Consider the following 16709-nt stretch of genomic DNA (forward strand, 5'->3'; position numbering starts at 1 on the left):
AGCATCCGAGGAGCAGGAAAAAGCCCTTCCTCAGGATTCTGATGGGTGCAGCTCCAACAACACAAGATGCTTGACACTATCCAGGATAAAACAGCCCGCTTGATTGGCTCCACATCCACAAACATCCCCTCCCTCCCCCACCGATATTCAGTAGCAGCAGTGTGTACCATCCCCTCCCTCCCCCCACCGACGCTCAGTAGCAGCAGTGTGTACCATCCCCTCCCTCCCCCACCCACGCTCAGTAGCAGCAGTGTGTACCATCCCCTCCCTCCCCCCACCGACGCTCAGTAGCAGCAGTGTGTACCATCCCCTCCCTCCCCCACCCACACTCAGTAGCAGCGGTGTGTACTATCTACAAGATGCACTGCAGAAATTCAGCCTGGAGCAGGATTTGAACCTAAAGACTCAGAGGCAGTGATCTATCAACTGTGTTACCAGACCGCGCACTGAAAGAGGAACCACAGTGTGGTTAATATGTTGTGCCTTTTTCTGAGTTTATGAATTGCTCCATTCTGGCCCTGGGCTATGGTCTCAGGCTCTCTCCTGGGGCCATGGTAATTACACCCTTCTCAAATTTGACACAATGTGAGGTGCTTTCCCAAACTCCTCCATCACTGCAGGAAGGCAAAAATCAGGCCTATTGTAGCCTTTAATTGTTCATTAATGGCATAGAGTACTTTTTATTCATACCATCCAACCGATCAATGCTGCCCAACATGGAAAAGGCCCCACTCAATGTTTATCCACGCAGCTGGCTGATGCAGCAGAGTGTGGGGATCAACAGAGAGACAACATCAGCTGATTGACCAGTGGATCAGAGGAGTTCACGAGTATCCAGTCGCCTCCTTGGGATACAATACAGGGTCTTGGGTAAGTTCTCCTGTTGAGAATGAGGTGGGGTGGGTTTGGGTTTGCCGAGCTATTGGGATACAGTCATTCCTGAAGGATGGAACCTGCTCCAAGCTACAGTGGATCACAAGGTGCCAACTTCCCGCAGAATCCACTCAATGCCATCAAGAAAGCCTCCAAGCGAAAGTGCCTCTGTATCCTGGGCCTGAAGCAAAGAAACAAACAGGGAAGGAGAAAGTGGTCAGATCTCCTCACTCCTTTAGATAAAAACAATGACTGCAGATGCTGGAAACCAGATTCTGGATCAGTGGTGCTGGAAAAGCACAGCAGATCCGGCAGCATCCGAGGACCTGATGAAGGCCTTTTGCCCGAAACGTTGATTTTCCTGCTCCTTGGATGCTGCCTGAACTGCTGTGCTTTTCCAGCACCACTAATCCATGCCCCTTTAACTCACTGAGGGTTAACATCTGACATTAGAGCAATGAGAAACTCTCAAACCTGACAGGGACAAAATAAATATGTTCTCACACAAAGTGAAACAAGTGTCTGGGTGGGTTGCTCTTCAGAGAGTCGGTGGGGACTTGCTGGGCCGAAGGGCACGTTTCCACACTGTAGGGAATCTAATCTAACTAGGTGGACTTTCCAACTGAGAACTCTGGGTGGTTAAAGTGAGTCAAACAAACATGGCAATCTGACATGAGATTCTCAGAACTCCAAACTGCAGCCAGTTTACAGCAACTCACAAAGCAAACAGCTGAAATTGAAACCCTGGAGAATAAAGGGACAACATAGAAAGATAGAATCAGGAAAACCACACAGGCTGTGTGTTTCCCGTTCCTGGAGATGGTGAGTTGGACAAGTCACCAATGCGTGGGGTCAAAGGGATAATTGCCCCTTTGTTGCCATCTCAGCAAGTTCTGACTGGGAAGGTCCAAGGGCAATATTCATGACTCACCATCAATGAAGACCCTTCAATGGTCAACCAACAGCTCCAACAATACTCAAGAAGCTCAACATGAGCAGCCCGCTTGACTGGCATCCACCCCCTCCACCCCCAACGCTCAGTAACAGCAGTGTGTACCATCCCCTCCCTCCCCCACCCACACTCAGTAACAGCAGTGTGTACTGTCTACAAGATGCACTGCAGAAATTCACCAAAGATCCTCAGGCAGCACCTTCCAAGCCCATGACCACTTCCATCTAGAAGGAGAGGGGCAGCAGATAAATGGGAACACCACCCCCTGCAAGTTCCCCTCCCAGCCACTCACCATCCTGACTTGGAACAATTATTTTTTGTTTTATTTGCTCGTGGGGTGCGGGCTTCATTGGCAAGGCTGACATTTGTTGCATGTTCCTAATTGTCCCGTGAACTGAGTGGCTTGCTAGGCCATTCCAGAGGGCAGTTAACAGCCAACAGCATTGCTGTGGATCTGGAATCACATGTAGGCCAGACCAGGTAAGGACAGCAGACTTCCCTCCCTTAGAGACGGCCTTCTGTCAAGGTTGGATTCAAATTCCTTTTGCCAAAATCTCAGTCTGGGTCTTGGGATTCCTAGTCCAGTGATTAGATTAGATTAGATTACTTACAGTGTGGAAACAGGCCCTTCGGCCCAACAAAGTCCACACCGACCCGCCGAAGCGCAACCATATTATCCTGATATCACCACCTCCCTAATATCACCGTTCCATCAGTGTCACTGGGGTCAAAATCCTGGAACTGCCTCCCAAACAGCACTCACCCACGGGCTTAAGGATATTAAAATCAGGAAGCAAGGGTCATAAGAAATTCCCCTCAATCACAAGCCAGACTCTGGGCTTAGTTGGCAAAGTGGGACCCTGTCTACCATCAGGAAAGTTCAATCCGACTCTGACAACTGTTCTGGTCAGACTATTGAAGTAACCTCTCAGGTTCCCCCACTGTTAGTAGCTAGCCCTCATTTTAATCCCGGAGGGGTGTTATTGATGACAGACTGGGAACTGGCCCTCAAGTGGAAAAATGCCAGCTTGCCCAATTCTTGTTCAGTGTCTGTAGCCTTTTGAGATCTTTTCCCGGAGTCTCTGCAAACAGAATGGCTCATCCTCCAGCATCAAGAACTGATATTTCTACTGTCTCATCCCAGGGGAGAGGGGGGGTAGGCGTGGGGGTGGGGGTGGGGGTGGAGGGAAAGCTGGGTGATTTTCTCTCTCTGCAGAATTGTGCAGGGCAATGATCCTTCTCTGTCTGATTTAGCACATGCCTGAGGGCACCCCAGCGCACTTACCAACCAGGCTCGCTCCAGCTGGCCCAACTGTAACTGGTGAGCCACATAAACGCATGGTATCCGCTGTACACCAGGCTGTGAGGTACAGCACAAGACCAGGAGGGGGCGGCTTTGAGCACCAAGACTTGGATCAATCATGGCCTGAATCTGGAGCACTTCCTGCTCTCGATCATGCCCTGAGGGAGAGGGGACCAGATAAATACATTAAAACCAAGCATATTACATTGCAACGGTGCAGCACAAAGGAAATCAGGCCTCAAGCTAGAGTGGCCGTAAGCCTCTGTTGGGAATGAGGAGACAGTGTAGCAGCTCGACGTGAGAGCCAGCAGCGAGGAACCCAGCAATCTGCAGCAAGCACAGAGCCTGGAGCTGCCTGGCATTTACTGCTCAATCCCAATTATCTGTGTCTCCCCCTCTGGTCAGTTCAGAAAGCAGAGTCTCACATTGCCATGTGTCTGGAGTCACATGTAGGGTAGACCAGGTAAGGATAGCAGCTTCCTTCCTAAAGGAGACTAGTAATCCAGGGCGGGGAGGGTCCTGGCTCACGTGAGTGGGCCAGTTTAATGCCAGCCTTTGATTAAAGAAACTTTGCCTTTGCCACGATGGGATTCAAACCCATGTCCCAAGAACATTAGCCCAGTGATGTTCACACAACCACCTCCCAAAACCTGTCCTGGGAGTGTTTGATGGGGACAGTGAAGAAGGAGCTTTACTCTGTATCTAACCCCATCCTGTCCCTGTCCTGGGAGTGTTTGATGGGGACAGTGTAGAGGGAGCTTTACTCTGTATCTAACCCCGTGCTGTCCCTGTCCTGGGAGTGTTTGATGGGGACAGTGTAGAGGCAGCTTTACTCTGTATCTAACCCCATGCTGTCCCTGTCCTGGGAGTGTTTGATGGGGGACAGTGTAGAGGGAGCTTTACTCTGTATCTAACCCCGTGCTGTCCCTGTCCTGGGAGTGTTTGATGGGAACAGTGTAGAGGGAGCTTTACTCTGTATCTAACCCCATCCTGTCCCTGTCCTGGAAGTGTTTGATGGGGGACAGTGTAGAGGGAGCTTTACTCTGTATCTAACCCTGTGCTGTCCCTGTCCTGGGAGTGTTTGATGAGGACAGTGTAGAGGGAGCTTTACTCTGTATCTAATCTTGTGCTGTCCCTGTCCTGGGAGTGTTTGATGGGGACTGTGTAGAGGGAGCTTTACTCTGTATCTAACCCTGTGCTGTCCTGCAATGACACTCAATGTGCCACATTACAATGAATTGAGAAGAACTGAATGTAGCTATTGCTAGGCTTCAGTCAGTGCTGGGGGCTTCTGGCCATGACACAGTTGTCGGTGAGTGGGTGTGTATTATTCAGTTTCTAACACAGGCACAGTCAGCAGCCTTGCTCGATGAGAGAGGGTCGGGTAGTGTTGAACGAAGGGGTTGCACTAACTTCTGCTGCCTTCAGCATTTGCCACGTAGATGAAGCCGTCGACCACAGTGCAGACATTCTGGACCTGAGGGATGATGCTGTAAGCCTCTCTCGCTCCCTCACCCTGCCTCCCCTCTGCACTTTGCTGTTCCACAAAGAGTCTATTGACTGCCACATTCTCTTCGAGTCTCGCACTTTCTCGTTCCTTCCTGATGGAGGTGCAGAGAAAAGAACATCAGCAATACCACCAGGACACAGGTATTTAGCCCTTTGACCATTCTGTGAGATTCTGACTGACCTTCAGCACTATTTTCCTGCACCATCTCTGTCTCTCTGAAGAGACAAACCCATCTCCCCTGTATCTGCTCAATGACAGAGTCTCAAGGGCTTGCTTGGCAGAAAATTCGAAAGATTCACCACCACCCTCTGACCAAACAAGCTCTCCCTGATCTCAGTCTGAAATGACCTGGCCCTTCTTGTTTGTCCTAATTCAAAACCCACCTGCGTCTGGTCAGGGAAGCCAGCTTACTGCCCGGAACCTCATGGCTGCCAGGAGATTAGCTACCTCATGATCCTTCCAGTAGGTACAGGTCTGTCTGCATGACAAGAGCTGAAACATATGTTGCTGGAAAAGCGCAGCAAGTCTGGCAGCATTTAAGGAGCAGGGGAATCGACGTTTCGGGCATAAGCCCTTCTTCAGGAATTCCTGAAGGGCTTATGCCCAAAACGTTGATTCTCCTGCTCCTTGGATGCTGCCTGACCTGCTGCGCTTTTCCAGCAACACATTTTTCAGCTCTGATCTCCAGCATCTGCAGTCCTCACTTTCTCCTACATAAAAATAGCCCAAATGAGGCTCAAAGAAATATTTAGTCTCATAATTATAATCTTTCACTTATGCAACACAATGTAGAGACATCTTTACTCTGTATCTAACCCCATCCTGTCCCTGTCCTGGGAGTGTTTGATGGGGGATAGTGTAGAGGAAGCTTTACTCTGTATCTAACCCTGTGCTGTCCCTGTCCTGGGAGTGTTTGATGGGGGACGGTGTAGAGGGAGCTTTACTCTGTATGTAACCCCGTGCTGTCCCTGTCCTGGGAGTGTTTGATGGGGGATAGTGTAGAGGGAGCTTTACTCTGTATCTAACCCCGTGCTGTCCCTGTCCTTGGAGTGTTTGATGTGGACAGTGTAGAGGGAGCTTTATGCTATATCTAAGCCCGTGCTGTTCCTCATGTATGAGCTGGGTGTGGCTGTACTAGTGGTGGTGTGATGAGGGGATGGGTGAAAACATAGGGCCGATGGTGAATGGAGGTGACCTGGGGTGAGATCTTGAGGGCCTGACTTACATCACTGCAACACAGCCAACGTTCCAGCACCTTTCTGCTGCTGCCAACTGGAATGGTCCAGGTCTATCTCCATCTCACCTCCCAGAGCCCTACACCTTCAAACCTCACTCCTCCCCCAGAATACAAAGGGGGGGGGGGCTGCTGCTGAGTAAGGAAGCTTCCCAACAGGGACTGCATACCCTCCACACAACATCAGGTGAAACTCGGAGACTCGGTCTGGAACAGTGTTCACTGGTGATGGGAGACACGAACAAGGTGACAGATTCGAGCTAATCAGATCGAGTGATGTTGGGGGTAAGACTTAAGAGGAGGCTTGGTCGGCTGGGAGTTTCTTTCCGCTGGAGGGTAGAAGGCTGAGGGGTGACCTGATGGAGGTTTATAAAATCATCAGGGGCATGGATAGGGTGAACAGCCAAGATCTCTTCCCCAGGATAGGGGAGTCCAAAACTAGAGGGGTGAGGGGTTGGGGTGAGGGGTTTGGGTGAGGGGGTAAGGATTTAATAGGGACCCGAGGGACAACATTATCACACAATAGTTGTAGTAGTTCGTATGTGGAATGAACTGCCAGAGGAAGTGGTATTTGCAGATACAGTATAGAGGGATATGGGCTAAACACATGCAAGTGTTTGGGAAGCCTGGTCAGCATGGATGGGTTGGACTGAATGGTCTGTTTTCATGCTGTTAGATTCCATGAAATATTCACAATATGCCCAGAAATCTGGATGGTCTCTCTAACAATTTGCTGAGGCTGGCTTGAAATCCAAATATAATGAGACCAAGTCATAACATCAAAACAGGATTCAGTGTGAGCTGTTTTTGAATAAGAAAGCCTCAACTCAGATTTTGTTGACATTCAATTCCCTGTGTGGGTGGCATTAAACCGAAATGCAATGGTTAGTTCCTGTAGTTATCAGCTTTAACCAGGGTTGGAGCAATCTAGTGCAGATCCATAGAGTCATAGAGATGTACAGCACGGAAACAGACCCTTCGGTCCAACCCGTCCATGCCGACCAGATATCCCAACCCAATCTAGTCCCACCTGCCAGCACCTGGCCCATATCCCTCCAAACCCTTCCTATTCATATACCCATCCAAATGCCTCTTAAATGTTATAATTATACCAGCCTCCACACTTCCTTTAGCACCTTATTCCATTCAAACACCACCCTTTGCATGAAAATGTTGCCTCTCAAGTCTCTTTTATATCTTTCCCCTCTCACCCTAAACCTATGCTCTCTAGTTCTGGACTCCCCCACTCCAGGGAAAAGACTTTGTCTATTTATCCTATCCATGCCCCTCATATTTTTGTAAACCTCTATAAGGTCACCCCTCAGCCTCCGACGCTCCAGGGAAAACAGCCCCGGCCTGTTCAGCCTCTCCCTATAGCTCAAATCCTCCAACCCTAGCAACATCCTTGTAAATCTTTTCTGAACCCTTTCAAGTTTCACAATATCCTTCCAAAAGGAAGGAGACCAGAATTGCACGCAATATTCCAACAGTGGCCTAACCAATGTCCTGTACAGCAGCAACATGACCTCCCAACTCCTGTACTCAATACTCTGACCAATAAAGGAAAGCATACCAAACGCCTTCTTCACTATCCTATCTACTTGTGACTCCACTTTCAAGGAGCTATGAACCTGCACTCCAAGGTCTCTTTGTTCAGCAACACTCCCTAGGACCTTACCATTAAGTGTATAAGTCCTGCTAAGATTTGCTTTCCCAAAATGCAGCACCTCACATTTATCTAAATTAAACTCCATCTGCCACTTCTTGGCCCATTGGCCCATCTGGTCCAGATCCTGTTGTAATCTGAGGTAACCCTCTTCGCTGTCCACTACACCTCCAATTTTGGTGTCATCTGCAAACTTACTAACTGTACCTCTTATGCTCGCATCCAAATCATTTATGTAAATGACAAAAAGTAGAGAACTCAGCACCGATCCTTGTGGCACTCCACTGGTCACAGGCCTCCAGTCTGAAAAACAACCCTCCATCACCACCCTCTGTCTTCTACCTTTGAGCCAGTTCTGTTTCCAAATGGCTAGTTCTCCCTGTATTCCATGAGATCTAACCTTGCTCACCAATCTCCCATGGGGAACCTTGTTGAACACCTTACTGAAGTCCATATAGATCACATCTACTGCTCTGCCCTCATCAATCCTCTTTGTTACTTCTTCAAAAAACTCAATCAAGTTTGTGAGACATGATTTCCCACAAAGCCATGTAGACTATCCCGAATCAGTCCTTGCCTTTCCAAATACATGTACATCCTGTCCCTCAGGATTCCCTCTAACAACTTGCCCACCACCGACGTCAGGTTCACTGGTCTATAGATCCCTGGCTTGTCCTTACCACCCTTCTTAAATAGTGGCACCACGTTAACCAAACTCCAGTCTTCCGGCACCTCACCTGTGAGTACTGATGATACAAATAAAAAAGCTCAGTTGAAAAACAGCTAAAACTATGTCCTTATTACGTCAGTCAGATGGGTCATTGACTAAGGCTCATATTAAACTAGCCAACTTAGTGCAACTCAGCACAGATTGCCCCTTTAATATTTTTCCCAAATGCAGAGTTGTCCGAGATCTCTGCATGACAGCAGCTCCTGGAAGTGGAAACCACTCACTGCTATGCGTACAGCTTCCCAGTGACAGTGTAGCCGCACAGACGAGAGGAAATAGTGTTTCGTGTTTAAGCACATTAACACTCACCAAGTTGTTGAATATAAAGTCAGAATGTTAAATTTGTACTCATTTTTGAATAAGAAGCTGATTCCAGATCCAATTCCTGAAAATAGAAAGGTGGAAGTTCAGAGAACAATCTCACATCGGAGCAGACCTTCCGAGAAAATCATCAGGATTTGTGGGATGATACGAATAAACCCAGCAGAGAGCAAAAAGCAGCAACGCTCATCCATGGCTGTCCCTCCGTGTCCACCGCATATGAGAGTACTGCCCTTCACTGGGAAAGGTAATCCAGTGCCTACATGGAATTTCTGATCCAATCTGGGGCAATTCTTTGAAAGAACTGGATAGGAGAATACAGGAGAACTCCCTCTACACTCCCTGGACAGGGTCGGCTTGGAGTTAGATACAGAGTAAAGCTCCCTCTACCCTGTAGGCAAAAGTGAGGACTGCAGATGCTGAAAACCAGAGTTTAGATCAGAATGGTGCTGGAAAAGCACAGCAGGTCAGGCAGCATCTGAGGAGCAGGAAAATCAACGTTTTGGGCAAAAGCCCATCTTCAGGAATTCCTGAAGGGCTTTTGCCCAAAACATCAATTTTCCTGCTCCTCGGATGCTGCCTGACTTGCTGTGCTTTTCCAGCACCCTCTACCCTGTCTCCATTGTACATTTCCAGGACAGGGAAAGCACAGGGTGAAACACACAGTAAAGCTTCCTCTACACTGTCGCCATCAAACACTCCCAGGACAGGGACAGCATGGGGCTAGATACAGAGTAAAGCTCCCTCTACCCTGTCTCCATTGAACAGTTCCAGGACAGGGACACCACAGGGTTAGATACAGAGTAAAGCTCCCTCTACACTGTCCCCATCAAACACTCCCAGGACAGGGACAGCACAGGGTTAGATACAGAGTAAAGCTCTATCTATGCTGTCTCCATCAAACACTCCCAGGACAGGGACAGCACAGGGTTAGATACAGAGTAAAGCTCCCTCTACACTGTCCCCATCAAACACTCCCAGGACAGGGACAGCACGGGGTTAGATACAGAGTAAAGCTCCCTCTACACTGTCCCCATCAAACACTCCCAGGACAGGGACAGCACGGGGTTAGATACAGAGTAAAGTGTAATTTTCTGCCTCAGGTTGATTATGAGGTATAAATGGGGGAATAGAGGTTGGAATGTGACGTACCGTCAATCTGTCGCTGCGGTAGACTGATGACAGGTAGCATTCCCGGTGAGTTCATCATCTTGGTGACCAGTGAGGTGTCCAGCTGCTCCAAACCAGGCCCAAACATGGCAAACCGCGGCTGTGCCTGAGAGACCAGTGAGTAGAACAAGGAGGTGACGGAGCTGTAGGCACTGGGGCGCACTCTCCTGTGCTTCCTGCCCTCGGGGCAGCTCATTAAATACCTGCCCAGAAAGAAACAGCATTCCTGAGATCCTTGCACCTAGCTCTCCTGAGCAGTGTTCACCACAGCACTGTTGCTCACAGTGTAAACCACAGCGAGGACAGGGAGCATCGGAAAACTGAGAGCAAACAGTCGGTCACTCAATAGGAACGGCAAGCTGGGGTTTTGAAAGATATAGATTCTCCAGCATAGGAACAGAGTCAGGCCACTGGGTCTGTCCTACATTCACCCAGTTTGGATCCATTGACCTCAATGTACTTGTCTGGCAGAGTCATAGAGTCACAGAAACAGATCTTTTGGTCCAGCCCATCCATGCCGACCAGATATCCAAACCCAATCTAGTCCCACCTGCCAGCACCTGGCACATATCCCTCTAAACCCTTCCTATTCATATACCCAGCCAGATGCCTTGTTGCAATTGTACCAGCCTCCACCACTTCCTCTGGCAGCTCATTCCATACACGCACCATCCTCTGTGTGAAAACGTTGTCCCATAGGTCTCTTTTATATCTTTTCCCTCTCACCCTAAACCTATGCCCTCTAGTTCAACACTCCCCCATCCCAGAGAAAAGACCTTGTTGATTTATCCTACCCATGCCCCTCATGATTTTATAAACCTCCATAAGGTCACCTCTCAGCCTCCGATGCTCCAGGGAAAACAGCCCCAGCCTGTTCAGCCTCTCCCTGTAGCTCAGATCCTCCAACCCTGGCAACATCCTTGTAAAACTTTTCTGAACATTTTCAAGTTTCACAACGTCCGTCCTATAGGAAGGAGACCAGAACTGCATGCATTATTCCAACAGTGGCTTGACCAATGTCCTGTACAGCCACAACATGACCTCCCAACTCCTGTACTCAATACTCTGACCAATAAAGGAAAACATACCAAACGCCTTCTTCACTATCCTATCTACCAGTGACTCCACTTGCAAGGAGCTATGAACCTGCACTCCAAGGTCTCTTTGTTCAGCTACACTCCCAAGGACCTTGCCATTCAGTGTACAAGTCCTGCTAAGATTTGCTTTCTCAAAATGCAGCGCCTCACATTTATCGATCCAAACTCCATCTGCCACTTCTCAGCCCATTGGCCCATCTGATCAAGATCCTGTTGTAATCTGAAGTAACCTTCTTCGCTGTCCACTACACCTCCAATTTTGGTGTCATCTGCAAACTTACTGAATATACATCTTAAGCTCACATCCAAATCATTTATATAAATGATGAAAAATAGAGGACCCAGCACCAATCCTTGTGGCACTCCACTGGTTACAGGCCTCCAGTGTGAAAAACAACCCTTCACCACCACCCTCTGTCTTCTACCTTTGAGCCAGTTCTGTATCCAAATGTAAGGGGGTGACAACTGTAGTATGTCACTGGCCAGGTAAACAAGCACCGGGCTAATGCTGTCAGATTCTAGATTAGAGTGGTGCTGGAAAAACACAGCAGTTCAAGCAAATCTGAGGAGCAGGAACCCTCGGATGCTGCCTGACCTGCTGTGCTTTTCCAGCACCACGCTAATCTAGAATCTGGTTTCCAGCATCTGCAGTCATTGTTTTTACCTAATGCTGTCAGACACAGGTTCAAATCCCACACTGGCCACCAGGGGAAGGATGATTCCTAACTTCAGGGTTCAAAGTATCCCAGTGATGATGACCAGGAAACTATCACTGATTGTTATAAAACACATCTGCGTCACTTATTTCCGTTAGGGAAGAAAACGGCCATCCTTACCTGGACGGCCTACATGTGACTCCAGACCCACAGCAATGTGGGTGACTCTTAACCACCCTGTGAAATGCCAAGAGAGACACTCAATTCAAGGGAAGTTAAGGAGGTGCAATAAATTGCCAGCAAAATCTCAATCCCATGGAAGAATTAAAGAGAGAGAGAGAGATGGCACTTGCTTGCTGGAACGTCAGAGCAAAAGCAAAGAGAGGGGCATGTTGTCTGAAGTCAATCTGAGGACACTCAGGAAACAGAGTGAAGGGGCTTTAAAAGGACACTGGGAGATTCACCCCAGAAGAGAACCTGTTGTACTTTCGATTATTTGGCAGAACCAGCCTTTGCCCTGCCTGTTCCCAGCAGTTGGAGGACACCATCGGTTCCACGAATAACCCCTTTCAGATCATCAGCCCGGTTCGTTACGCGGCTCTGATACATTTCCTAGAAACGACACATGGTTGAGCTTTGTGTCTGAGACCCAACCACCTTCAGCTGCTCCGTGAATGACCTTCTCTCTGTCAGAAGAGGGGATGCTCGCCAATGATGACACCGTGTTCAGCATCACTAGTGACTCCTCAGATACTGAAGCAATCCATGTTCAAATACAACAAGGTCTGGACAATTCAGGTTTTAAATAAAACTTCAACAAGCTTCAGCCACGAACTCCAGTGGCTCAAGGGAGCAGCTCACATCACCCTCTCCAGGACAATCAGGGATATTGATTTACTGTATCGAATATTATAATATAGACATTATGTTCAACGTCATATAAGTCCATATACCAAGAAACATATGGTTTTAAATCCTGGCCATTCTCATGGACTGACGTATCAGCCTAATATCAGAGGTTTCATTTAGAGTTTATTGCGGGATGATGTTGCAGCTATAAGAGATTATTTTGTCCTTTTTTTTAAAGTGAGGTGTTAAGGCAGAAGGTACCAAACAATCTACCAAAAGCACTAACAGTAAACAGCTTGCAAGGCCTTGGGTTTTTTTTTGCCTAAGGTTGAAACAATAGAAGCAGCCCAGATGGGTGAGGCCAGCTCTCTCTGACCAGGATTTCTAGTTTGCTTGTAGTTTTTTGGTTTAGCTTTCAGCAGTTGCTGTTGTGGGCTTGAAGAAGTGGAAGCTGTTTTTCCCTCTCTCGATTGCAGTCGAAGGCCAGGGGTTCTCTTCCTAGGTTGCTGGATTGCATAGGAAACAAAATTTGCTTTTCTGAATTTGCCTTTTTGCCAAGAGTTTGTTTACGGGATGTTACTGTATTGGAACAGTTTAGTTATAGTTACTGTTTGTATTGTTCTGTTCAGTTTTCCACTAGAGCTGTTATTTTAAGTTCTTATTTCTTTTGTTGTGTTTTAACTACAGTGTTTAAATAAATTGTGATTTACTTAATGTCAAATAGTTTGACCAGTCACATTGCATCTGGGACAGATACTTTATATCTGCCTTTAATAAAAAGGGAAAACTTAAGGTTTAATCTACCCCCTTAAAGTATTTTGAGGGGTTCTGGTCTGGTCCATAACAATTGTCACATGTACTGATGTACAGGAATACAGCATTACAGCCACAAACAGAAACAAAAGAAACAGTGAAGGGTAGGGGTGTCAGTGACCTGTAGTGTGGGGGGGGGGGGCAGGGAAGGTGACTGCAGTCTGATTTCAAACAATACTTCACTTACACTGTCATATAGTCCTGCTCCATGCTGTCAGTCAGTGATTTACTCAGTAATGCTGCATTCGGCAGTGACAGATGGTCAACAGAATTCCAGTGAGGGAGATCCCGCAGGAGGAAGTAACGCCACAAAAGGGGGTCACGAACCATGGCATTCCAGTAGCGACTGACACATCCAAGTTGGCACAGATCCCTGGGAGATAGTAAGCCCATGATATACATCTGTACCTCCACCTGCAACAGGAGCACAACAAGATCCAACTGCTGTTACAGTTTCACCAGTTCAAGATAGGACCGAGAGGGCTGAGGTCAGGATTCCGAAAGGAACGGGGAGGATGGCAGGGTGATTGAAATGACAGATGTCCTGCCTCAGGGCTTAAGGACCAATGTCGAAAAGCCAATTTCCAAATGGTCACGACATTTTTCAAGGTATGAAATCTGGTGTTTCTTGCCTATATAAGCCCATTATTTACTCGTTCGTGTGATGTGACTATCTCTAGGATTTGTTCCCATCCCTCAGTATCCAGAGGGTAGTTCAGTCAGCCACACTGCTATGGGTCTGGCATCACTGGGAGACCAGGGCAGACCAAATAACAGACAGCAGATTTACAACCTTCAAGGATCTGAGTGAACCAGCTAGGTTAATATGACAGTAAAAAGTGAGGTCTGCAGATGCTGGAGATCAAAGCTGAAAATGTGTTGCTGGTTAAAGCACAGCAGGTTAGGCAGCATCCAAGGAACAGGAAATTTGACGTTTCGGACCAGAGCCTGATGAAGGGCTCGGGCCTGAAACGTCGAATTTCCTGTTCCTTGGATGCTGCCTAACCTGCTGTGCTTAAACCAGCAACACATTTTCAGGTTCCTATGACAGTCAGCTTCATCATTCCCCAAGGTTTTAAAATCAAGGTGTTTATTCCGTTCAAGTCGCACCATTTGCTGTAGTGGGACTGGACTGACTGAAGGACGGACTCTCCACACTGCTGGGGAGAGGCAGCTCTACTCTGTATCTAACCCTGTACTGTCCCTGTCCTGGGAGTGTTTGATGGGGACAGTGTAGAGTGAGCTTTACTCTGTATCTAACCCCATGCTGTCCCTGTCCTGGTAGTGTTTGATGGGGAACAGTGTAGAAGGAGCTTTACTCTGTATCTAACCCCGTGCTGTCCCTGTCCTGGGAGTGTTTGATGGGGGGACAGTGTAGAGGGAGCTTTACTCTGTATCTAACCACGTGCTGTCCCTGTCCTGGGATTGTTTGATGGGGACAGTGTAGAAGGAGCTTTACTCTGTATTTAACCCTGTGCTGTCCCTGTCCTGGGAGTGTTTGATGGGGGACAGTGTAGAGGGAGCTTTACTCTGTATCTAACCACGTGCTGTCCCTGTCCTGGGATTGTTTGATGGGGACAGTGTAGAAGGAGCTTTACTCTGTATCTAACCCTGTGCTGTCCCTGTCCTGGGAGTGTTTGATGGGGACAGTGTAGAGTGAGCTTTACTCAGTATCTAACCCTGTGCTGTCCCTGTCCTGGGAGTGTTTGATGGGGACAGTGTAGAGTGAGCTTTACTCAGTATCTAACCCTGTGCTGTGCCTGTCCTGGGAGTGTTTGATGGGGTGGAGATGCAGAGAGAAACAGCAGCTTTAATCCTGCAGACAAACCCAGTGAAATGTTCACAAGGGGGAATGTGTTGCTTTAAATGGGGACAGACACTGGGAGTTATTGCTCAGGGATGTGGAGTCAGCCCAGGGGATGAATTCGCTGCTCCCTGGCCGTGGGGTGATGTCAGGACGGGGCTGGGGGCTCTGTGTGAGGGTTCTCACCGGTAAGCTGTGCAGGCTGTCCCCGGCTCCTTGCTCCGACTCTCTCCGGGAAGGGGCTTGCTGCTCACTCCCGGCGCCGGCTCTCCGCAGGTACCTCTCCCGGAGCTGTCGGAAACTCCCCCGGATCGTGCTCTCAATCCTGCTCCACTCATGCGCCCAGTCCCCAGAGCCGGCCATACCTCAGCACTGAGCTGCCTTACTCTATCCCCCTGGCCCGTTCTCAGTGAGAGCTGTCCCAGTTTGTGACGCCCATCCACTCTGCAACCAACACAATCCGCCCCAGTTCAATAACCTGCCCTTTCACTTTCCAAACGACAGCAACTACAGGGCAACCTGAACAAATCTGACCCTGTTTTCCTGGAACTCACTTGCCCCAAACACACAGAGCAGAGTGCAGTTCCTCTCTGTACCCTCTCCCCCTTTCCAACACCCCTCTCTCTCTCTCTGTCTCCACTACCCTCTCTCAAACCTCTTCAGTTCCTCTCTCCCCCTCGGCTTTTCTTTCCTTCCTAGTTCACTGCCTTCAGTTTGAATCTTCCAGCTGTGGGAGGTAAAGTTCAGGAAATGCACAGTATTGTGGGAGAGCTGTCAGACTCTGGGAAACTGCCTCCCCAGACAGCTCCACCTCTGCTCTGTCTCCACTTTCAGAACCAGCCCTGCACTTCACTGCTGCCTTCAGCAATGTCAGCTGCTCAATTACAACCTCTCACACTCACACAACAATCCCAGCCAGGACCAGTCCTCCCACTACAGGAGAGTTAATAATAATTACTGACCCTTCGACAGTGCAGCACTCCCTCAGCACTGACCCTCTGACAGAGTGGCGCTCCCTCAGCACTGACCCTCTGACAGAGTGGCGCTCCCTCAGCACTGACCCTCTGACAATGCAGCACTCCCTCAGCACTGACCCTCTGACAGTGCAGCACTCCCTCAGTACTGACCCTTTGACAGTGCGGCACTCCCTCAGTATTGACCGTCTGACAGTGCAGCACTCCCTCAGTGTGAGAGTTGGAGTAATGATTCAAGATGTGCATAAGCATAAGGGGCAAGAAGGTGACCAAAAGAAAATGGCCGACATATGAATTTGACTAACTTAGCGAGAGCAGCAGCACTAACACATAGTAGGTAGCAGAAGTGGTAAACAAGTTGCAGCTGGACCACAAGGTCAGCAGAAGTCAGAAAACAAGCAGCTAGACAGATAACAGAATAATGAAGCCCCTTGACAGATAACGAAACCAGACAATGGGCGACCTTACTCATGGCAAAACCACAAGGCCGACATTTATGTCAGAAACGAACCTCGTGACTGATAACGAAGGACAACCGTTGAGAAACAACTTGAAGTGGACAATGGGCGGTTGTCAGCTGCCTGGGAAAATTGTAAACACTTGAGGGGGGGCAGGTGTCCAGCTGCGCTTGCAAAATTGGGGTGAACAAGTAATGGAAAAGTACCGGTTACTCAAGATTGAGAATCACCTGACTCAACAGGGGGTGGAGTTTAAGGGTATATCAGGGGATGCTTTGTAACGATCAGGGTCCCTTTCT

General features: G+C 48.6%; 1 protein-coding gene across 1 annotated transcript; it reads right to left on the reverse strand.

Moving 5' to 3' along the window:
- Window positions 1-654: 654 nt before the first annotated feature.
- Window positions 655-15702, reverse strand: fbxo4 (F-box protein 4). The gene is made up of 7 exons (XM_060842279.1): window positions 15165-15702; window positions 13362-13588; window positions 9742-9962; window positions 8578-8653; window positions 4542-4729; window positions 3111-3286; window positions 655-1054 (listed from the first exon to the last, which is right to left on the reverse strand). Exons 1-7 carry the CDS (start codon window positions 15339-15341, stop codon window positions 974-976), a joined length of 1146 nt encoding a protein of 381 aa, XP_060698262.1. The 5' UTR covers window positions 15342-15702; the 3' UTR covers window positions 655-973.
- Between the last annotated feature and the right edge of the window lie 1007 nt (window positions 15703-16709).

Source organism: Hemiscyllium ocellatum, chromosome 2 (assembly GCF_020745735.1).
Source record: "Hemiscyllium ocellatum isolate sHemOce1 chromosome 2, sHemOce1.pat.X.cur, whole genome shotgun sequence".
NCBI lineage: Eukaryota > Metazoa > Chordata > Chondrichthyes > Orectolobiformes > Hemiscylliidae > Hemiscyllium > Hemiscyllium ocellatum.

Excerpts from the sequence above, each read along its gene's own strand:
- fbxo4 (XM_060842279.1), bottom strand. The coding sequence starts at position 15,341 with ATGGCCGGCTCTGGGGACTGGGCGCATGAGTGGAGCAGGATTGAGAGC. Across the intron at positions 13,589-15,164 it reads ACAGCCTGCACAGCTTACCG|GTGGAGGTACAGATGTATAT; the intron begins GTGAGAACCCTC and ends CTCCTGTTGCAG. Across the intron at positions 8,654-9,741 it reads ACCGCAGCGACAGATTGACG|GAATTGGATCTGGAATCAGC; the intron begins GTACGTCACATT and ends TTCTATTTTCAG.